The 24225-nt window shown below is 40.5% G+C and overlaps 3 protein-coding genes across 4 annotated transcripts in view; all 3 read right to left on the bottom strand.

Annotated features, from left to right (window-relative positions):
• LOC308556031 (olfactory receptor 7A10-like) overlaps positions 1-1268 on the bottom strand; it is a 38056-nt gene extending 36788 nt beyond the window's left edge. Inside the window, exons 1-2 of one of the 2 annotated variants that reach the window (XM_081134998.1) lie at positions 1256-1268; positions 981-1053 (exon numbers count right to left, since the gene is read on the bottom strand). The gene's annotated coding sequence lies outside the window, so the exon portion shown is untranslated. Of the gene's footprint in view, positions 1-980; positions 1054-1255 lie in introns of those variants that run through there. The other variant, XM_081134999.1, reaches the window with a different exon arrangement.
• Positions 1-8562, bottom strand: part of LOC308556027 (putative olfactory receptor 7A2) — a 32852-nt gene extending 24290 nt beyond the window's left edge. The window contains exons 1-3 of the mRNA XM_081134985.1: positions 8462-8562; positions 1256-1382; positions 981-1053 (exon numbers count right to left, since the gene is read on the bottom strand). Coding sequence (XP_080991111.1) covers positions 981-1053; positions 1256-1382; positions 8462-8464 — 203 coding nt within the window. The 5' untranslated portion in view covers positions 8465-8562. The remainder of the gene's footprint in view (positions 1-980; positions 1054-1255; positions 1383-8461) is intronic.
• Positions 8563-9779: 1217 nt separating this feature from the next.
• Positions 9780-18918, bottom strand: LOC308556026 (uncharacterized protein). The gene is made up of 4 exons (XM_081134984.1): positions 18756-18918; positions 12279-12405; positions 12018-12078; positions 9780-11637 (listed from the first exon to the last, which is right to left on the bottom strand). Exons 1-4 carry the CDS (start codon positions 18756-18758, stop codon positions 10329-10331), a joined length of 1500 nt encoding a protein of 499 aa, XP_080991110.1. The 5' UTR covers positions 18759-18918; the 3' UTR covers positions 9780-10328.
• Between the last annotated feature and the right edge of the window lie 5307 nt (positions 18919-24225).

Genomic DNA, 24225 nt, shown 5'->3' with positions numbered 1-24225 from the left:
GCTTTCCCACATACCTTACATTCATAAGGTTTCTCCCCAGTATGAGTTCTTTCATGACTTCGATAGGAACTAGAACTGGGAGCTTTACCACATTGCTTACATTCATAGGGTCTCTCTCCTGTGTGAGTTCTTTCATGTGTCTGGAAGGCTTGATGATATCTAAAGGCTTTCCCACATTGTTTACATTGATAGGGTTTCTTTCCACTGTGAGTCCATTCATGTTTGCAGACTGGCAATAGTTAAAGGATTTCCCACATTCCTTACATTCATAGGATTTCTCTACACTGTGATTTCTTTCATGTTTATCAAAAAATTGGAGATAACTGAAGGTTTTAGCACATTTCCTAAATTTATAAGGCTTCTCTCTGTTTTTGTGATACTCATATGGTTTTTGTGTCCAGTGTGACATCTGATGTGCCTGTTAAGGGATGAATGATGTATAAAGACTTTTCCACATGTACTACATTCTTGTGGTTTTACTCCAGTGGTTTTCTTGTTCAGATTCATATTTTGAATAAGACTGAGGTTGTCTTCACATTGACTACCCTCTTTATTTTCACAGAGTTTCTCTACCATATGACTTCTGTAAAAAATAAGAAGTACAGTATTAATGGTATCTTTATTAACAATTTTATATTAATTGAGTATTTAAACTACCTTTTAATACATTTTCTGCCTTGTGTGAATTGTTTAAAGTTGAATATAAGGAATGGTCTGCAAGAGGACTTCACCCATGCTATTATCAAAACAGTAACAGTCAATATGTAAAATGTATTGACACTATTTTGAAGTGAACTGTTTTGAAGATAGTATTTTGATAATGACCATTTAATGTCACATATAGGAATGTCTTTTTTGTAAAAACTTTCTAAGAATAACTAAATTTGAAGCAAAGGTTATTTCTTTTGTTTCCTCCTTTTTAAATTTTATAACCTAACAGGATTCCCACATGAGCCACTACTTTTTGTTGTGTGACTTACCTTAGTTTTCTCCCACTGTTTTTATACTGATCTTCAGTGTCATGATCTTCCCATTTTTTCCCTTCAATGCAGACTGAAAAAAAAAACAAACCAAAACTCCAAAATATTAGAAATTAGAGAAAATTATTAGGTTCTAGGTCCATTTTTAGTTGTGACAATAACTAGTTTATTTACTAATGTCCTACCTTTCTGCAATCCAAATCTTGGAAAAACATCAATAAGCAAGAAACACTTGCTCTCTGCTTGATAAAGTGATGGTAACACATCATCCTTACCTACTGATTCCAGGTTCCTGAAAGTTTCCTGCATCACATCTCTGTAGAGTTTCTTCCGTGCAGGATGCAGTAAGGCCCACTCCTCCAGACTGAAGTTCACAGCCACATCCTCAAAGGCCAGAGAGTCCTAAAACACCCCAAGTATGTGTAGAGTAGGATGTGTGAGACTGACAGCATTGGACACCTATATTCCATTTATATGAAAGTCACATATAATTCTGTCATCTTCAAATATTTATTCTATGAAGTTCATCATTAGAAACTTACTCCCTACCCACACGTACTTCCTCATAAATTAATAGCATGATGAACACTTGGAAATTATCCATACATTTTTACTGTGACCACATTATATCTTATTGTTCTGTAATGCACACCAAGTAAATCACATTCAAACTAGAAAACAATAAGAGATGGAGACTTTTAAAAAGACAGAGGGGGAAGCACACCTTAGTTATAAAGAAAAATATTAACATTTAATAATACTTCTTTTCAGAAACCATGCAAGCAATACAAGAATGTAATAAAGTATTCAAAGTTTAAAATGAAAAAACAACAACACTCTCCATGTTTTTAATGAAAAGTTGGTCCTATTAAAAAAATTAATTTAATAAAATTGATAAACATTTAGTCAAGATAACTAAGAAAAGAGGAAGATAGAAACTACTACTATCAGATTTAATAGGAGGGAAAAGGTACATGAGAAAGGACTTGATACCATCCAATATCCATTTTTAATAACAAACTAGTACTAGAAGAGCGCTATTTCTTCTTGAGAAAGAATATCTACATGACACCTGTAGCTAACATTATACATAATGGTGAGAAACTAGATGCTTTTATGGTAAGATTAGGAACAGGGCAAGGTTTTCTCTCACTAAACCCATTCAACACGTAGTAGAAGACCTAGCCATGTAATAAGAAAAGAATAAGAAATAAATGGTACACAGACTGGGAAGCAAGAAATAAAACTCTCTTTGTTTCAATGGAAAGAGAAAGAGAAACATAGGCATAAAGAAATAAAATGGCAATAGGTAAGTGCCTATTAATAATAATCTTAAATATAAATGGATTAAATGATCCAATCAAAAGACAGAGTAGGTGAATGGATAAGAAAACATGACTCAAATATATGTTGTCTGCAAGAGACCCACCTCAGAACAAGACTCACACAGGATGGAAAAAAACCCCAGAACTGCTGGAGGACTTCAAGGGAGAGATGAGCAGCAATACGGTCAGAGTAGGGGACTTTAACACCCGACTGACTTCACTGGATAGATCTTCCAGACAAAAAATCAACAAGGAAACAGTGACTCTAAAAAACACAGTTTCCTTTACACTGAGCCAAACTAACTAATTTAACTGGAGGGGTGGGGTGGGGTGGGTTAAGGTCTGTGGAACCTTATCACTCACTCAGCACAAAAATAAACAAAAGGGCCCTAGTGAGCCCTCTGGTCTTAGCAGAGTGGAATCAGTCCACTCTGAAAAAACTGCTCTTTAAGAAGTGACCATCTGACGGGCTCACCTCATTCATGGGGTGTAATTATCCTCGTGCTGCCCTAACTCCCCCTCTAACGTTGGGACGACCCCAGACTCAGTCACATCATCACTCCAAACACACAGTAGAGTTCCAGCGAAGACATCAACCAAAGGCCACCGTAAGGAGGGCTCCAGTCCCATACCCTAAGCTTCCAAAGGATGAGGCATTTCCAAGACTGTCAACTCAAGAGTCCTTTGGGTACAGAACCCAGGTTCGGTGAGTCAGCGCTGTGTCACAGGGCAGCACGGATCACAGGAGGGGCACCCTGCAAGCGGCAGCTCACAGAGCAGAAGCCTCCAGGTTTTCTTATCAGCCTGACAGGTAAGGACAAGGGGGAAAGGGACGGGTGAGGCTTAAATTGTCAGCAGTCAACATCAAATATCGGGACCCTGACCACTCATTATAAGAATAAACATAGGTAAGACAAATATGCACTGATACTGACTGGCTTGTTTTTATACAAAGAAACACTAACAGGATGAGCAAGAAATGATCAAACCTGGTTATTTGAGAGTATTCAGGGAGTCTTCTTAGGAATATTTTTAACTTTCCAATTCATAATGGAATTAAAACACAGAAATTTATATATATCATATTTTCCTATGCTTAACATTATTTTTTGCTTTTAAAAATCAGTTTCAACTTTTCTACATAGGAAACCACTCCAAGATTTAATACTTTAAACATTAACAAATATAAAACCAGAGACCATGAAATACTTATAAATCCCTTTCTAACTAAAAGGATAAGGGGTATAAATTGTCCCACACTATATATCACACTGGGATATTTTCAGAAATGAGTAGCATATTATAATGCACCAGGGGCTTTCGGTCAAGATGGGAGCCTAGGTAAGAGCAGTACACACATCCTCCGACAACCACTTCAAAATTACTAAGCTGCAGAATGACCATTGCTGAGAACCACCTGAAGTTTACGTGAACAGATTCCTATAACTAAGAATATACAGGAGAAGCCACATTGAGACTGGTAGGAGGGGCAGAGACGTGGAACAAACTGGTCCCACACTCTTGTGTGGTGTTCAAAAATTAGGGAGGAATATCACTGCTGCAGAGGTCCCCTCTTATTGGCAGGGAGCCCCAGCCCCACAGCAGGCTCCCCAGCCGAGGGTTCCAAAGCTTGCAAGAAAAGTCCCCATAATTTCTGGCTGTGAAAACCAGCACAGATTGTGGCTGAGTGAGATGAAGGGCTCCTAGAGTCCCAGGTGTTTCTCTTAAAGGCGTTTCTGCACAAAATTACTTGCTAACGAACTCAACTGCTCTAAGCTCCAGTGCTGAGGCAGCAGCTCAAATAGTACCAGGGCCATATGGGGAGGAACTGAATCGTCTGGCATCAGAGTGAGAGCTGGAGGGGCAGCTTTCTCCCAGACAGCAGCTCTGGAAGGAGCCATTGTTCCTTTGCTGAGCCATCCCCCTGTGGGTGCCGTATCTGAGTCTCCATCAACCTGGCTAACTGTTCCCCCTACCCTGGTGATTCCCTGAGACTCTGTCCCACCAACTTGCCAGCCTACTCAAACTACTTCCAGGGATTTTCCATACAAATGGCTTGTCTTGGCTCATGCTGTGGACTTTCTTAAAAATCTCTCAAAGGTTCACAAACCCTCAAAAAGCAGCATCTGGCCTCAGCACGTCCCATACCTCTTACTAAGCAGCCCCAAGCTCAGCACTAGTGGCAGTTGGCCTCAGCTCACAGCTTCGCCTCTCCCAGGCAGCTCCCAAGAGGCCTGTTATGCAAAGAGCCGAGGACTGAGAAGCCCTCAGCATGCTGATTTCTGATTCCAAAGAAATAACCTGGAGGACCGACTCTGAAAGACATGATTTTATTAGGACTTAAGTGTGCACGGGGGTAGCCTGCCGGTGAAATCTCTGCAACACAGGCTTTCTAAATACAGGGTTATATCGAATATAAAAAACAAAGCAAACAGGGCATGCAGGCTGGAGTGCTCACAATCAAGCTGTGTGAGATCAAAACACAAGCTATTTACAATCCGGGCTCACATCCAAGAACAGTTTCTTTTTGGCCATTCCTTGATCAAGGAGCTGGCGAGGCTCCCAAGGTCCCACAGCACACTTACAGATGGCCTTTATTATATTCCCACAGGGTGGAAGGGGGAGTTGGAGTTTGGAAAGGGGTCCATGTTCTCAGAGACCACACAAAGCCCAAAACCAAAACACCCTTTGGTCAGCTTCAGAGCATATCAGAGCACCACTCAGCCACCTCCACAAATGACACACAGAAAGAGCAGTCTCACCAGACACCAGAGCCCGGCTAAGGCAAGCCCTGCTTTGTAGGGTCAGCCCCTCCACTGTAGTCATGGCTTGATGTCACAACCAATCAACCCAAATGTCAGTCTTTTCCACTGATATTCCTACAGCAATCAAGGCTAAATTGTAACAGGCAGGTGGATACAGCCTACACAAGAAACACACATGGAGCATCCAGCAGCTCAGGCGACCAGGGAGACTGCACCACTGGGGCCCCACAGGACACCTACTGCATAAGGCCACTCCCCAAGAACAGGAGACACAGCAGGTCCACTTAACACACAGAAACAAACACAGGAAGGCAGTCACAATGAGGAGACAAAGAAACACATCCCGAAAGAAATAACAGAACAAAACTCCAGAAAAACAACTAAACAAAATGGAGACAAGCAATCTCCTTATTCAGAGTTCAAAACAATAGTTACGAGTATGCTCAACGATCTCAGTGAGACTTCAACAAAGAGATAGAAAGCATGAAAATGGGGATAAAAAACACAAACAAGAACCATCAGAAATGAAGAATACAACTAAAATGAAATATACAGAGCATCAATAATTAGATGAAGCAGTAAGTGTTAAAGGGATAAAGGAACTTCTGTAAGAATAAGGAAAAAATAAAAAACATGAATAATAAAGGGGCAATTAACTAATATCTATCAACAACTGCTTTAAGTGCAAATGGTCTAAATGCTCCAATCAAAAAACGTAAGTTGGCTAAACACATAACAAAACAAGATCCTAAATTATGGTGTCTACAAGAGACTCACTTCAGATTGAAAGACACACACAAACTGAGCAAAGTGATGGAAAAAGTTATTTCATGAAAATGGAAACAACAACAAAAAGCTGGGGTAGCAATACTTATACCAGAAAAAAATTTATTTTAAAACAAAGGCTATAACAAGTGACAAAGACGGACCCAGCAACTCCACGTCTGGGTATTTACCTGGAGAAACCCAAAACACTAATTCGAAAGAGCTATGCATCCATATGCTCACTGCAGCATTACTTACAATAGCCAAGATATGGAATTAACCTAAGTGTCCATAAATAGATGAACAGATAAAGAAAAAGTGGTGCATATATACAATGCAATATGACTCAGCTATAAAAAAAGAATTACAGCCCAGCCAAGCGTGGCTCAGCGGTTGAGCGTCAACCTAGGATCCAGGCGATCAGGGTTCGATTCCTGGTCAGGGCACATGCCTGGGTTGCGGGCTCGATCCCTAGTTGGGGGTGTGCAGGAGGCAGCCGATCAATGACTCTCTCATCAGTGGTGTTTCTATTTCCCTCCCTCCTTTTCCTTTCCTCTCTCTGAAATCAATAAAGATATTTTTTTTAAAAAAAAGAAAGAAAAAAAAAGAATTACATCTTGCCAGCTGCAACAACACAGATAGACCTAGAGGATATTGTGCTGAGTGAAATAAGTCAGACAGAAAAAGACAAATACCACATGATTTCACTAACATACAAGAACATTTTGATGGTTGCCAGATGAGAGAGGGGTTAAGTGAAAAACGGGAGAAGAGATTAAGAAGTACAAATTGGTAGTTACAAAACAGTTGTGGGGATGTCAAGTATAATGTAAGGAATTTAGTCAATAATATTTGTAATAACTATGTCTTGTCAGATGGGTACAAAATTTATTGGGGGTGATCATTTTGTAAGATATATAAATGTCTAAACCCTTTGTTGTACACCTGAAACTAAAATGTCAACTATAATGGGGGGGAGGGAAGCACTAGGATTTTGCAATTGAAAAGGACTGAGAATTACAAAGATTTACATAAGCTTTGAGAAGTTTCCTGCATATCAATAAAAATACAAATTCAGTTTATTTCCCCTCAAGGTCATTAAAATAAATTAGGACTAGTGTAGCCTTTTAAATGTCAAAGTACTCTAGGGACAGGCACAATCAATCATGACCTAAAAATGGAAAAAGCACCTGAGTACTGAAATTGACCCACCTCACATCTTGAGGCTTTCTTGCCTAATAAAAAAAATACTATTTAGTTCCACAATTTTTTTTTTGGCTTATAGCATATCTCTCAATCAGTTTACATATTAAACGCCCAGGTGCTAATGGACACTAGAATCAAAGGGCTGCAATATTCAACAGAGAAAGAAATCCAAGAAAAGAAATACACATATCAGAATAGAAAAGATACATAACCTGCTTCCCTGTAGTTCACAAAGAAACACACATTCAGAAAGTTAAAACATAACCCCCGGTTGAGATAGAACCACTGGATTGGGACAGTCCCTAGGGAAGTAGGAAAGGGACACCCGATCAGGCTTAAAAATAAATTCCGGGAGCTCCGCACACCCTCCCCTCTCCTGTAAGCATGGAAGTGCTCCCTCCCTCAAGGGTGGGGGACAGGTTCCTGGATTTGATACCCCGCTTCCCTAACGTTTGGAAAACTTGGGAGCAAACTGGTGCCCCCTGGGGGAGTAGGAGGTAAAGCGGGGCAGAAAGAAGTTGGGGAAAATCTTCCACAAGTGGACTGAGAAGTAGGAGCCCCCACCTCCGGGCATGATCAAACAGAAAACAGTTTGGGGCAGGAAAAGCCCTGTGGCGGTTGTGCAGGTCAACAACAAGCACTGGCTGGACCCAGATCATTCCGAGACTGAGGAAACATCGATGAGAAACCGACCCCAAAGCTCATCACACCATCATCATAATGAAAGCTGACACCACGAATAGAAGAGGAGCCCAGGGGGACAAACGCCACCCCGTTAGGAACAAGGTCCCTCCCAACCAGAAGGCGGAGTCGCAATTTAGGCCCCAAAGCTTGGAGACGACTCCCTCCCCGCACCCCAGGAAACATAAAAATCCCAGGACCACCTGGCCGCTGCGCAAACTCACTCTGCAGTTGGCCTGCGTCCCCTCCAACTTGTACTTTTTGCTTCTTTCACAGCGGTGCCCACGCCCTGGCCGCTTTCTTTTTCTCTGCCTGAATAAAGCCTGCTTCGTTTTCACTGGGATTCATCCTTGAAATCTTTCCTGGGTGAGTCGGGGACCTGAAAGGCACTTGACACTGGAAAGGTCTGGATCCGGGACTGTGCCGGGCAGGGACTGGGGAATCCGGGACCACGGCCCCTCCCCCCCACGACCCCTCACAGCGCCCACCCCACGAGGGTCACAGGTGTCCTCCGACGACCCTCTCTGTGGTCACCCCATAATCTGGGGAGGTGCCCAGAAAGGCCTGGGCCCAGCTGCCACACGCAGGGACAGGAGGGGACCGAGGTCCCAGCGGAGCCCCCAAGTGGCCTCAGAACCACAGACTCCAGAAGTGACCGCGGAGGGGCAGTCCCCACCACTTCTTGTTCCAGCGGATTCCAACTAGCCCATCAGGCCTCCGCACCCGCCCGCACACTCACCATTTCTGGGTTTCCTGGGTCTCCCTGAGTCCTGCCTACCAGTGCATATCACAGGGTGACAAAGGCTGCGCGGAGCCCCCAGAGACCGTTAGGGACACAGGACTCGGATCTCAAAGGTCTGAATGAGAAGGGAGGGCTTTGCAGCGCCCCTGATTGGACTGTTCACAAGACCAACCTCCTTGTGCCCGAGTGACAGCCTGGTGAGAGTCGTCATGGATCAGAGGAACCAGCCTCCTCTGGAGGGCAGGAATCTGACCGACCCAGCCTCGCATATTTACTTGCATTTAAACAGAACTATTTGTTATTGGTTTTGCACAGCTCTTTGTTAACTAGGGAGCCCAGGCGTGCACAGAGAGAGAATTCTTTGTTCGTTTTCAAAATGTAACAAGTACAGAACTTGAGGGTAGCCCAGGCCAGACCACACTGGAACAACAGGGTCTGATGCCCTGTAGGAGTCAAAGGCTTGACATAAGGCTGGGAGGCCACTCATGGAACTCTGACCCTTGATTAGGAGCTACTTAAAGGCATCTGGCCCCGTTTTAATCTTGATCCTTGCAACCCTTAAGCCTTCCATCCATCCCTTCCCCACCCCACTCATTCTGTCCTTAAGAATCCCAGAGCGGCTTGACTCCGGTGAGAATTTGGAACCCCACAGCCCTAGCCTAGGCTCAAGGACTCTTCTCAGTCTAACCACAGCTTTATTGAGGTATAATTGACTAATAAAATTGTCTATAAAGATGACATGATGGTTTGATATATGTACACTAAATTGTACCCCTGAAATTTTGCTAAAACAGTGGATTAAACTATCACCACACACACACACCACAAAGTAAGTATGTGAGGTGATGGATGTGTTAATTAATCTGGAAACTCTAAAATGCCTGAGAGATTGGATTGCAAAACTCTTTGGCATTGTGTTTGGGGAAATAGTGCTCAGATACTGAGACTACCTTTGCCAATAGTTATTTAACACAAGTTTGAAACCAGAAAAGTCAGCATTTGTGCTATCTGTCACTACCACAACCAGCAAGTAGAGACAAGGATAGAATCTTAATGGGCGCTTTATTCACAGGGCTGGCGACCTGAGAAGTCTGTTCTCTGTATCCATGAATCTGTCTCCACTTGTTAGTTAGTTTATATTGTTCATTAGATTTCACATATAAGCGAAATCATATGATACTTGTCTTCCTCTGACTGGCTTATTTCACTTAGCATAATACTCTCCAGGTCCATCCATGCTGTAGCAAAAGGTAAGATTCCTTCTTTTTTATGACTGAGTAATATTCCATGGTGTAAATGTACCACAGCTTTTTTTAAACTGAATTTATTGGGATGACACTGGTTAATAAAATTATACAGGTCTCAGATATACAATTCTACAATACATCATCTATATATTGTATCGTGTGTTTACTACCACAAGTCTCCTAAAAATATTTTTTATTTAAAGGTTTAAATTTAAAAATTTTTTAAAGTACTATTATTGTTCAATCTTATGTACTATTGTTTAAAGAAAACTCATTATCTCATGTGATATATTTCTGAAAGTAATTAGAAATCCACAGTCCAATGATGCACTATAAAGAGAGGTTCAAGAAACACAATATTTTTACACCATTAATTATAACTCATGTTGAAACTTTTCTGACACATTGTACGTAAATTAATTTTTACCAAGCTTTCTCACATTAACATGTTTATTCCTTTGTGGGAGTTTTCACATGTAAGAATATGGACCAATTCACGTCTTTCCCATACTGTATAAATTCAAGAATATTAATCTAGTGAGCCCTTTCATGCTTTTCATAGAACCTAATATAACTGAAGCCTTTCCCAGATTCTGCACATTTCTATAATTTTTCTTTCAGTGTGTATTGTCATGTGTCTTCAAAAGACTGTGTGATCTTAATAAAGGCTTTCCACCTTTCTTATATTTGCAGAGTTTCTCTCCAGTATGAGCTCTTTCGTGTCTTTGTAAGGAACTGGGATCTTTGTAGACTTTCCCACATTGTTTACATTCACAGGGTTTCTCTCCAGTGTGAGTCCTTTTGCGTCTTGATAAGAAACTGTGATATCTGTAGGCTATCCCACACTCTTTACATTCAAAGGGTTTCTTTCCAGTGTGAGTTGTTTCATGTCTTCGAAGATCACTAAGATACCTAAATGCTTTACTACATATTTTACATTTATGAGACTTCTCTGTAGTGTGAATTATTTCATGGGTTTTTAAGGAACGGTGATCTCTAAAGACTTTACTGCATTGTTTACATTCATAGGGTTTCTCTCCAGTATGAGTTCTTTCATGGGTTTTTAAGGAACGGTGATGTTTGTAGGCTTTATCACATTGTTTACATTCATAGGGTTTCTCTCCAGTATGTACTTTTTTATGTTTTGGAAGTGAATTGGAATAAGTGAATGCTTTGCTACATATTTTACATTTATAGGGTTTCTCTCCAGTGTGAGTCCTTTCATGTCTTTGAAGATCACTGAGATACCTAAATGCTGTACTACATATTTTACATTTATGGGATTTCTCTGTAGTATGAGCACTTTTGTGTCTGTTTAAGGACCTGTAAGATATGTAGGCTTTACCACATTTCTTACATTCATAGGGCTTCTCTCCAGTGTGAACTCTTTCGTGTATTTGAAAAGACCAGTGGTCTCTGTAGGCTTTAGCACATATTTTACATTCATACGGTTTCTCTCCAGTGTGAGTTCTTCCATGTCTTCGAAGGTCACTGAGATACCTAAATGCTGTACTACATACTTTACATTCATAAGGTTTCTCTCCAGTGTGAGTTATTCTATGTATTTTAACATTTCTGGAAGACTTGAAGACTTTACCGCATATTTTACATTCACAGGGATTCCCTCCATTGTGGGTTCTTTCATGTTTTTCCAACCAGTTTAGATTATTAAAGGCTTTATCACATTCTTTACACTTATATGGCTTCTCTCCATCTTTTTGAAATTCATATGCTTTGTGTCCAGTGTGACATCTGTAGTGCCTACTAAGCGATGAACGAAATACAAAGACTTTTCCACATGCTCTGCATTCATGTTGTTTCACTCTGGTGGCTTTTTTGTTCAGATTGAGATTTGAAATAAGGTTGACGTTTTCTCCATATTGACTAACCCCTTTACTTTCACAGAATTTCTCTACCATCGGATTTCTGTAAAAAATGAGCAGCACATTAACGATTTCTTTATTAACAATATTATATTATACTCACAATGTTTATTATGATTTATAGGTAAAGTATAAATATTCTGTCTTGTCTGAAAACAAATATACTCAATACTCTCCAAAAAAACTTCACCCTTGCAATTATCAAACTGTGCTATTCATATATAGGGTTTATTAATACTGTTTTTAAGTGAAGTATTTTGAAAACAATGAACATGTATGTTACACTGAAACAGGTGTTTTTAAAATTTTTTCTAAGAGGAAATACATTTGAAGAAGGGTTTATTTGTTTTGTTTGCTATTTTTAAAATTTCACAACACATTAGAATTCTCACATAAGACACCGCTTTCTATTGTATGACTCACCTTAATTTTCTCCTCTGGCTTTTGCACTGATTTTCAATGTCATGTTCTTCCCATCTTTTACCTAAAATGCAGATTCAAAAAATGTTTCCAAAGGATTAAAATTTTAAAAATTATTAAATTATAAATCCATGAGCAGCTATGATCATGCCTAGATTATTTACCACCATCCTCCCTCTCCACATTACAGATCTTAGAACAATATTGGTGAGCAAGAAACACTTGTTCTCTAATTGACAAATGAAGGAATTTTGTCATCCTTACCTATGGAGGCCAGGTTCCTGATGGTTTCCCTCATCACATCTCTGTAGAGTTTCTTCTGTGAAGGACCCAGTAAAGCCCACTCCTCCAGACTGAAGTTCACAACCACATCCTCAAAGGCCACTGAGTCCTAAAACACCCCAAATATATGTAGAGTAGGATGTGTGAAACTGATAGCACTGGGCACCCAGACTCCATTTATAGGAAGGTTACATATGATTCTCTTGTCTTCAAACATTTATTCTTATGACTTGATCATCTGAAACTTATTCTCTGTCCACACCACCTTGAACACCTGGAAATTACTTACACATTGTTACTGTGATTACAATACATCTTATTTCTCTGTAACATCATCCTGGACCATGTTGGGAAATAACAGGAATGCCATACAGATGAAATATATATTGTCATTTTAAGACCACTGATTCCTTGCAAAAATAATTATTTCATCTGTTTCATTATTTCCCACCATTTACAACAATCCACAAGCCAGAAGGTTAAATCTGCATGAAGTTTTAATAAATAAAACAGCGAAAAACTGAAAACTTTTCCTTCTGTTCCCATCACCAAACATGAGAATCCAGGAGGCTTGTGAAAATACTTCCAACAAAGCCGGCTGTCCATGTCATCCTAAAGTCCTCCAGGTCTTCACCAGTCATGAGGTGCAGCTGGCTCAGTGTGAACGTACTTGTGGAGAAGCACTGCTTGTAACTTGTGTGGTATTTATCACAGACTCAGTTCTTCTTTCTCTCTCTCTTCAATTTAATGGGTCTGGAGAGTCATTTGGAACTTAAAGCTCAGACACAAGAAAGCAGGCATAACAAGTTACTCCAGAAATCCCTGTATACATGTGTTCAGGGCTGTTTCCTGCCAAATTTTAGAACACACAGTAAGAGAATAGGCCAGGCAAGCTCTTTCCAGTAAAACCCTAACAGGGTACCCTGGGCCTCACTGCCCTAGAAGAACAGGTTAAGAGCTGCAGATTCAAGGGAGTTCATTGAAGTCCATGTGGTCTGATGGTGACTTTGGCCATGATTACAGAACACAAAAGATTCAACAGTACTTCCTTCTAAAAGAACACAAAATTTGCATTCACCAATTTCAGGAGGAAAATTTTCCTGACAAGTCACTCTAGAGGCAGAGCTGCCATTCTTGATCTCATCAAAAAGAAAAAACACGTGACATAAACTACTCTTCTTAGATCCCTCCCAAGTTTTGAGGTCACAGGGGAAATGGTATCTCCAAAGTTAGGAAAGAGAACAAATGGTATCTTGAGAAACGCCCCAAACATTCTGTTCTTAACAAGGCCTAAACTGAAAAAAAAATCCATTTCACTGGAGTCTAATGCAAAGACAGTAGAGAACAAAAATGACAGAACACAATATACATGAAAACTAAAACAACTGTCCTTAACATAAGGATTAAAATACCTCAAAAAAGGAAAGAGAAAAAAACAGGAGAGAAAAGTGAAGTAATAATTACCAAACACTTCTAAAATTAATGACAGATGACACACTGTAGATCCAGAAAGCTCTAAAACACTGAACATGAAAAACACCAAAAATGCATGCCCACGTATATCATATTCAAATTAGACAAACATCAAAGACAAAGAGAACATATTGAAAGAGACCAGAAGGTAAAACAAACCTTAGGTATAGAAAAACAAAGATAAATTAAAATCAACTTGTTTACAGAAACTGTGCAAGAAAGATCAGATTGTAGTAAAATACTGAACATTTTGAAATAAAAAAAAATACTATGTAGAATTTTGTATCAAAGAAAATGATCCTTCATAAAAAAGAAATAAGGACTTTCTAAGACAAAAATTAAGGGAATTTGTATAGCTACTTTAAATTAAATGTCCAAAAATTCATCAGAAAAAATAAATGATGAAGGTGGAAGGTTAGAAAAGGAAGAAATGAAGATAAAAAAATTTTGTATTTGTTATATAACACATGACACTTTGTTTAAAGAATATTAGCAATAATGTGTTTGGTATTATAAGTTTATGGGTAATGGAAATAAATTACAACAATGTGACAAGGGACAATGATGGGAGAACTGGGAATAGTGTGGTACGTGGTACTTGCACAGCAATGAAGTGGTACAGCGTGATTCGACAGAGGATATGGGTTAGTTGTAAATGTGTAATCAAAACTGAAATGACATCACTGAAAGAGTTCCTTTTTTGTTAAATGTGTGACTGATATGCTGAGAGAGGAGAAAAAACCAATTAGATAAAATCCTCAACCAAAGCCAAAGAAGGTAGAAAAATGTTGAAAACAAAAAGTAACAAAGAACAAAAGCAACAAATAGAAAACAGTAAAAGGTTTGGTAAATATTAACCCAAATGCATCAATAACTACTTTTAATCATCAATTGTCTCAATACAATTGAACAATAGAGAAATATCAGATTTTAAAAAACCACATTTTCATGTTCTCTATAAGAAACACACTTTAAATATGAAGACACAGATGGATGAAAGGTAAAGGGATAGAGAAAATGTATGATGCCAACAGAAATCAAAGGACAGATATATGAATTATAAACAATAAAGATTTCAAACCAAGGAAAACTCAGAGATAAAGAGGGACATTACATAATGTCTCCAAGAAGGCAGAGAAATCTTTTAGGTATGTGTGCATAACAACACAGGTCAAACTACACAAGGCAAGAGCTGATAGATGCGGGAGAAACACATGAGTCTACTACTGTGGCTGGAGCATTCAACAACCCTTTTCATTAATTATAAATTCCAGTAGGGAGAAAATCAGAAAGGACAGGGTGGAACTGAACAGCACTATGAAACAACTGGATTTAGTTGTAATTTATGGAATACTTCATGCAACAAGAGCAGAATACACATTCACCAAGACAGAACACATCCTGAGACATAGAGTATACCTTAAAAATTTGAAAGAACAAAATCATACAAAATATGCTCTTAGACCTTACAGGAATTAGTCTAGAAATCTGTATCAGTAAAATAGTCAGAAAACCCCCAAATATATGGAGATTCAACAACACACTTCTAAATAATAAACAAGACCAAAAAAGAAGTCAAGAAAATTAAAAATTATTTTTTATTTTTAAATTTAATTAAATTTTTAAAAACCGATTTTAGAGAAAGGAAGGGAGGGAGGGAAAGAGGAAAGAGGGCAGAGAGAGAAAGAGAGAAGCATTGATTGGTTGCCTCTGGCACACGCCCCAACCTACGATTGAACCCGCAACCTGGGTATGTGCCCTGACTGGGAATCAAACCTGCCGCCTTTTGGTGTACGGATGATGCTCCAACCAACTCAGCCACATCAGCCCAAATAAAATAAAAACACAACCTATACAATTTTATGAGATACATAAAAAGTGGTGTCTAAAGTGAAATTTAGGCCACTGAATAAATATATTTAAAAAAGAAAGATCTACAACCAATAATGTAAGCACATACCTCAGGATACAATTAAAAAAATGACTACACCCAATGTAAGCAGAATAAAAGAATATATGGAAAAATCAATGGAGAAAAAAAAATTTTAAAGCTGCTTCTTTGATGAGATTAGTAAAATTGATAAACATCTAGACTAGATACAAACCAATTAAGGAATGAAGACTAGCAACTCACAGCCATGCTGTATCACAATTGAGCTGTTCCACAGCCGTGCTGTTTTCATAATTGTGCTGTATCACAACTGAGATGTTGTACTGAATAAAGTTTCCTTCTTCACCACACCCCAAATTGGGAATACCTGTTGGCATCGAATTGGCACCAACAACTATCTGTTGATGTAAGCTTAGAAAATTTTTACCTTCCTATGCATCATTTATTTTAAATAGAGAAATTTATACATACCACATTTACCTATGATTAATTATTAGTATTAATAAAATATTGCTTTTAAATTTTAACTCAATGTTTTCAATGTAAGAAACCACTCAAAGATTTAAACACTAAATGATATAAAAATGCAGATCATAAAAATTTATAAATCCCTTTCTAACTAAAAGGACAAAAGGCACTATGACAGTTTTCTCTATGCTATATTTCACAATAAGGATATATGAAGAAATGTGTCAGATATAATACATTAGGGGTTTGCAATAAAGCCCTGAAATGTACTACAAATTTCAAGCATTTACATAGGCTTACACAAGCTTTGATGTGTTTTCTCAAGCTATGAACATTTAAATTCAATTTTTTCCCCCCCTCACATCCATTAAAACAGCAGTTCAATTACCTCAGGAATAGTATAGCCTTTTACATGTCAAAGTACTTTAGGGTGAGACACATACAAAACTGACCTGAAATTGGAAAAAGCACCTGAGAACTTAAAAGCATTCATCTGACATCTTCAGGTTCTCTGGCCTGAATGGAACCAAAGTTCTATTTGGTTCCACAATGATCTTGCCTAACTCACATGGTATCTTTCAATCAACTTAAATATTAAAAGCCCAAGTGCTAATGGAAATGAGAATCAAAAGGCTGCAATATTCATTGGACAAAGAAATACAACAAAAAACAAATATTGAAATCAAGACCATTCAGAAGGAAACTCTTCTGACCATTCAGTAAGGTGAACATAATCACTAACGTGAGGTCTAGACACCTCTGACTGAGGCAGAAGCCTTGGAGGGGGTCAGGCTGGAGGATGAATGAGAGGGACACCTGAGCAGACCCAGAATTGAACTCTGGGCCCTCCACACACCCTCCCTTCTCCTGTAAGCCCGGAAGCGCCCCCTCCCCCAGGCTTCCATTCTCACAGTGAGGAAACTCTCAGCCAGATTCAGTTTAAGTTCTGACCAAATGAATCCCCAATTCATAAACCCTCTGTCTATAAGTTGGAACCCCTGATCTACATAGACTTCCTCAATATGCATAAATTAGACTCTGAGGTCAACTGCACTGTGAATGGAAAGCTCATACTAAGATCTAAAGATGTCCTGGCCTTAGAGACCACAATCACACTTCAGAAAGGTTATCCCCACTCCCAACTCCACGCACACATGCATCCCCAGCTTTCCAGGGCCATAGCTTCTCTCAGTGTAAAGGTTCCTTAAATGGTGGGTGTGAGCAAGTAGGGCACCTACAAGGGGAGGCTCCCCAAGAACAACTGGGCCTTCAAGTACTTCCTTTTGCAGGTTCAAGGGAGCTTTACCTCGGGGCACTAACCATAGGCTTCTGCTCTCCACTGGAGTTGCTTTCGACCACTATTGATAGTTAAATGACACAAACCCAGAGTTTGAACAATCCAGCAAAATCACTTAAATATGGCATTTATATGGAAAGGAAAAAAGAAAATTGTAAGGGTCTTTTCCTAGTTCAACTAAAAAACAAACAAACAAATATTTATTCCTTTCAAAAAAAGATGTCAGTTAATTATATTTCTAGAAAAAGAAAGTGGTTTGTAATTAATTAATCATACTTGAACACATCTGCTCTGCAAGTCAAAACCCTGCAATTTGATTTGAAAACTCCCCAAAGTAAAAACCAGACCTCACACATTTACTGCTCAGCAGAAGAGTAACTGATACAAAAATAAAATGTAATCAGAGTATTTTATTTTTTATAAAATTCACCTGTTTTCTGTATGTTTGGAACTATTTTATAGTCTTTCAAGCTCTATACTATACTCCTATTGAAAAACGAACACCTAAGTCATTAAAATCTTTTCAAGGTGAGAAATCCAGGGAGGGTCCTTGCTGACAGGAGAGCTCACCTAGGAAAATTTCCAAACAGGAAACTCCATCCAAAGGAATTCCCCTAGGATGTTTGAACCCTGGAAAGATCCTGGGGGGCGGGGGAGGCCCGGCGTTTCATGGAACGGAGTTCCTGGTGGTTATTTTTGCCTTTTCACTCTTATAAAATAGCCACAAAAAATATAAATCTCTAAAAAAGCGCCAGCCACGACTCTGTGGGAAAAGAATAAACAATTAAAATATGGGGTCTGTTTGAAATGCATCCCGGAGGATTGATAATGATGCTGTGACTGGAAGAGAGAAAGTTGGCTTCGGCATTCGATGAGCGAACTGGAAATTTAGGGACTTGTTGACAGTCACAGGAAGAGATAGGGTAGGGGCACAGAGTCGTGGATCTGACACCCCGATTCCCACACGTTTGGAAAACTCAGGAGAAAATGGGACCCCTGGGGAAAGAGGGAGGACTGGGGACGCCACAGACCACAGCTGCTCCCACGCACAAACCCTGCAGACCGAGTCACGACTGTCCCCTGATGACCTCCCATGGTCACCGCACCATCTGGGGAGAAACGGTGCGGCGGGCAGAGCTGCCCAGGCACTTTCGGGGACGGCGGGCAGCGTGGCAGTGCCGGAGCAGGTCGCCCGGGGTACCGGCAGCTGCCACGCCCCCCGGGGACTGGGAGCCGCAGACTCCGAAGCCGAAGCGGGAACGCCCGGTCCCGAACCCGCCGGTTCCAACAAGCCTCTCCTCGCGTCTCTGAACGCAGCCCGCACACTCACCATTTCTAGGTTCCCCGGGTCTCCCCGAGTCTTGCCTGCCACTGCCACCACCAGCGCCGGTCGCAGGGAACGCAGGCTGCCGCGCAACCACCAGGTACCCGGCGGCGAGCTCTGGAGCCCCAACGCACAGCTCAGGCTACTAGGGCTGTCCACTACTTCCGGGTGCGTTGCCCCACCCGCCGGCCCCAGCCACGCCCCTGATTGGGCAGTTCACAAGGCCGCGCCCCCTCGTTCCTGAGTGACAGCTGCGGGAGAAGACAGGCTTCTGGGAAACGCGTTGCCCGGTGGGCGACACAGTTGCTTTTAAGTACAACTTTTCCCTGGCTCGGCGCTTCCTAAGTTGTTTTCACCCAGCTCCTTGTCAAAGCGAGGGCGCCTGTTGCAGGCGGAGCAACAACAGACAAGGGGGTCAGGCCAGGTCTTATTGGAACAAAAGTGTCTTAAGTCCTCTAGGGGTCAAGGGCTTGGAGTGAGGCTGTGAAGCCACTCAAGCAACTGTGACCTTTGTGTAGAAACACAGTCGCTGAAAAGTGATGCACTGTCTTTAAAGGAGTCTGGCTTTATTGTATTTTATTTACTTCATTTTTATTTTTTTATTTTAATTTTTCTCCCTTTTTATTGAATTTATTGGGGTGACACTGGTTAACAAAATTATACAGGTCTCAGGTGCACATTTTAGCCTTTGATCCTTACAAGCATTGAGCTTTCCACCCATCCCTTCCCCAACCCCACACTTTTGGTCCTTAAGAGAAAGAACCCCAGAGCATTTGACTCTGATGGGAAGTTGGAAGTCCCCTAGCCCCAGCCTGGGCACAAAGACTCTTCTCAGTCTAACTACAGGGGTATCTGATGTGTTCATTAAATTCTCAAGTGTACATTTTTACACTGGAAGGAAATTTAATTCAGATCAGCTTTTGCATTATATCTGAATTAAGTTTGTATTAAATTTATATTTGAAATACAAATAACTATAATATCCCTAATTGTAACAAGGAATAAAAACTTTATACTACTCTGTGAAATGGAATTAGAATAAAATGTACTAAACTGATCAAAAGAACTGACATACTGAAAATTTCCCTATAAGCATATTGCAGGCATCAGCAGTTCCAGTTCCTACTTGTACAAGAAACAGCACTGACCACAACTTTGGCTGGCACAGAATGCCCAACTGCAGGAATTTGGCTAGCTCTGACCAGTTCCAGCATGTTGACATTAACGATCCTTATCAGGACCAGGAAGGACACTGCCTGCAGGTCCACAGCCCCTCCTCCTCCTCTCTTTGCTCTGCTTTCCCTCCCCCTCCCTATAAAAACCCATGCCTGCACTGAGATGCTAAGATGGGCTTTGAACAAGAGTCCCCCATCTTCTTGAGATTCTGGCACTTGAATAAACCTCTTTCCTCTTTCACCAGCATCTGTCTCACAAGTTTGGTTTGTATGGCAACAGGCAGTCGAATCTTGGTTCCAGTTATAGTTTTGGAGAGCCAGGCAGGAGAGGTGGGCCCCTGTAAGTGCCAGAGGGCCCAGGCTAGGGTCCCAGCTCTTTGCAGCAGGCTGACCCCTTGGCAGGCTAGTTATCGAGGCAGGGATTGCGGGAATGAAATTCCCGGCAGCTGCCAAGAGTTCTTTACCTCAGGGACCCTGCCTGCTTTCCCTCTCAAGGCATCAGCCGCCTGAAACTCCTAGCTGGTGAAAGGAAACAGGTCTTTGGGGAGTCAACGGATTCCAAGACTGGGTAGTGCCTGGTGTGCATGACCAAGAGCCCCTTCCCTGCCATTTGGGGTTCTTTGAACCATTTGGGATTCTGTAGGAATCAATAGGTGTTGTGTGGCAGTAAGCATGGCTCAGTGAGAAAGAAAAATCCTAGTTCCCCAGTGTGGGGTTTGGTTGGAGTGCTCTTTTGGTTTTGGTATTTGGATTTTGGTGCTTTGTTTGCTTTTCTTGCTGCCTACATCTTGTGGGGTGTCTTAATGGTTGTGTTTTTAATTTGGGATACTGCCGCTTAGGGAAATTTGCATAGGAATCATATTGCTATATAGTTGCTTGCTCCTTCCTGTTTGTCTAATTGTTATTTTGTATGTAACCTTGACTCTTAAGCATGGAGGCCTCAGAGTCCATATCCAAGGGTAACTGCCTGGGTTATATTTTGAATAAATGGTCCACCTATAGCTATGAGCCAATGACCAAGAAAGCGATGATTTTCTATTGTAATACAGCTTGACCAATCTATGTTTGGGGCTCTGAAGAGCGATGGCCCCTAAATAGTTCTTTGAACTGCTATACTGTTTTGGAATTGGAGTTGTTTTGCCAAAAGTCTGGTAAATGAGATAAGATCTCTTTTGTGCAAGCTTTGATGTTGTTAAATCATAAGAATTCTACCCAGAAAGACCTAGATTGATGGTTCAAAGAGGGGGAAAGGGTCTCACTCCTCTCGAAGACAGTAAAACTCAGAAAGAAATATATGAGGAAATAAATCGTTTAAACCCTCTAAATCTTTCTCCCTAAGGCCTGGAGGCTGATGTGGTCTTGAGTACAGTGGGGGAGTCAGTGCTGCTCCCAAGCCCCCTGCTGTGGGAGCAACATGGGGGGGGGGGGGCGGGGGAGGCAGGGAGGAACAAAAACAACGGCTTTTTAACACTACTGGCTGGAATGCAGTCCAAGCCTGATATCTCCCCTCTCTTTTCCAGCCTCCTTGAAGGTTGCCAAGGACAACAAATAATTAAACAGCTCACTTTTAAACACATGAAAGGAATGCAATGATCACCAAGAATTCAGATGGGTAATTTAAGTTTAATTGATGTCTTTTAGAACTTATTACCATAAAACATAGGTTTGTTTTGTCTGAGGTTTACAGGAATAAACTCATGTTACTTATCCCTGTTACAAAATTTGTCAAGAAAATGGCTTGGGCAATAATGGACTTTAAAATCTCATAATTTTGTTAAGAAATAATAAATATAACTAAAATGAAGGGTTATTGATAACGCTTTTCAGTAATAATTATATACACCTAAACATAGTTTCCAAAGTCTTTAGTAACTTAAAACTTTGAAGTTTTGCTGGGTTAAATGATAAAAATTATTGAATATCTAGATATTTTGAAATAGCAGAATACTGAAATATATATCGATCTGAGTTTGCCTACTTTTGGTTTCTTATTGCAGAAGCTAGAAGATGGATTTGGATCTGTTAATGAATATATCTTTTATTTGAAATATGTCTCTTGAAAATGTGATGTGAATGTATTTGCTAGTGAAAAAACCTGTTTCTGGAAGTTATAAAACATATTTGCCAATCTGAGGAATGTTAATTAGTTGTCACTAAAAAGATCAAGGTTTCTAAGAGTTAAGAATTCTAATTTAGTTGGAAAGAAATTGTATGGTTTTGGTAATATAGAATTGAAAGTAGGTTGTTCTAAAGTTGGTTATTCCTGAATGAATTAAGAAGAAAACTGAAAGGGACCAGGAAAATCGCAGAAGTTTCGTGCAAGTTGCAGAAGGTTCATGCAGGTTGAAGAGGGTCTGTGCAGATTGAAGAAGGAGTGTGCAGAGGGGAGAAGCAAAAAGGAGACATGGGTAAGCTGAGTAATAAATTTAATACAGTAAATGAATATAAATATCAAAAGTAAGCTAATACAGGATTTATTTGGTCCTTTTTGGCTGTTAAAGGGGGAAAAAAGCTTTTTTCCTGTATCTGCCTAGAGAGCAAAGATTCTCTGTAGTATTAAAATAGCTATGTGTAATATTGTATTAATCAGGTACTTGATTACTTAGAAGCCATATTCTTAATGGAACAGAGTGACAGTCCTCAGAAGGAAGTGGGGAGGGGGGTGAACCGAAGGAGTTAGATGCCCGTATGCACAGTCCATGGGCACAGACTGTGGTGTGGTGAAGGCCTGGGGTGGGAGGACAAGGGGGGAATATGGGGAACATCTGTAATACTTCAAAACCCATCGTCTTAACCCTAAGAATGAAAGTTTTGCTAGCCCGTATTTGTATTTGATACCTTTTATTGGCACTTTAGATAAATAATTTAATTTTGTTTCATAATGATATATGATCTTTTGGTCAAATATGTTTGACAACCTTCCCAGGGTTTAAATTTTAAGAAACTTTTTCTTGACCTAGAATTGGCTTTGGATCATTCTGGTGGGCCTCTGGAATGCCTTGGAGATTTGTTCTTTCTCCTTGTGAGTAAGAAATTTTGAGCTAATTAGACCTATTTGATATGCTTGAAAATACACGGGAGGCTTTGTCAAATAAAGAAATGATAACTATGTTCCATTTGTATACATATTTTTATTATTAAAATGGGTGTTCTAGAAATTGTATAAAGATCTCCAAGACTCTCCAAAGTTCTGATATACTTTCATTTGTAATTCTGTTATTTTAAAATGTCGATATAGAAAAGCAAATTCCTTTGTCAACTGCATTATAATCAGATCTATAACCGTGTCATTTTAAGTTATTTTTGTCATTTAAAGACAGTTATTGTTTTGCTCTGATGCATTTACAAATATATTACATCTTCAGAAAAATTCATAGAAAGAACTCTGAGAAAATTGACTCATAGTGTATAATGAGTAAATGAGAAAAGCCAAGTTTATGTAAAAATCCACAATCAAAATGGAACTTAGAGCTCAGAGAAAAGGAAGAAGGCACAGCAACTTATTCTACCAGACCCCATGCTAATGTGCCTCAGGGCTGCTTCTGGGCACCCACAGGCCAAGCAGAAAGTGATGTGCCAGGAGAGCTCTTCCAGCAGGGTCACTACCGTCTGTCCTGGGTGCTGCTGACACTGAGGAACAGGTTCAGAGCTTCAGGCTGCTAGGGAATCCACTGACACCCACAATAATGAGCTTGCTCCTGATTACAAAATATGTAAAGGTTGCAGCAGTGATTTCCTCCAAAAGAACACACAGCATCCATTCTCCGATCCTCTCCAGACGCTGCCCTCCCTTCTGTCATTTCCAAGCTCCAGGGGGAGTAAAGGAACATGAGAGCGCAACCCTTGACCGTGGAATCCCTCAGCTGGTGAACAGCACACACAGCCTGTAGGGTGTGAAAGGGTTTGTTACGGTCACAACTGAGCTGTCTGGCTAGAGGGAGGCGGGCCTCTCAGGAGGCCATTAAAGAGCCTTGAGAGATGCGTGGAGATGGCGCATGGACAGGTCTCAGGAGGCTCCAGGGTGAGCGGGTGTGAGAGTTCACACACAGGGCAGGAGCTGGCGAGGTGTCAATTCCCCGCCACAGGAGGGCACGCGAAGGCCTCCTTATCGCCTTGGACAGCCGCGGGCACGGGCAAAGCAGCGGGAATGAGGCTGCAAAGCTGGCAGCAGCCCTGGGGAACTGGAGCAGGAGCTACGGGGGTTCTGGTCTGGCATTTAAGTAACTTAGAGGCTGTCATTCCCAAACTCACAGGAAAAAAGCTAAAAAACTTGCAATGAACTTCCTTTCTTAGCTCTGTTA

Source organism: Miniopterus schreibersii, assembly GCF_964146895.1.
Source record: "Miniopterus schreibersii genome assembly, chromosome: 4".
Taxonomy (NCBI): Eukaryota; Metazoa; Chordata; class Mammalia; order Chiroptera; family Miniopteridae; genus Miniopterus; species Miniopterus schreibersii.
The sequence above is the reverse complement of the archived record's forward strand: the minus strand, read 5'-3'. Positions and strand labels throughout refer to the sequence as shown.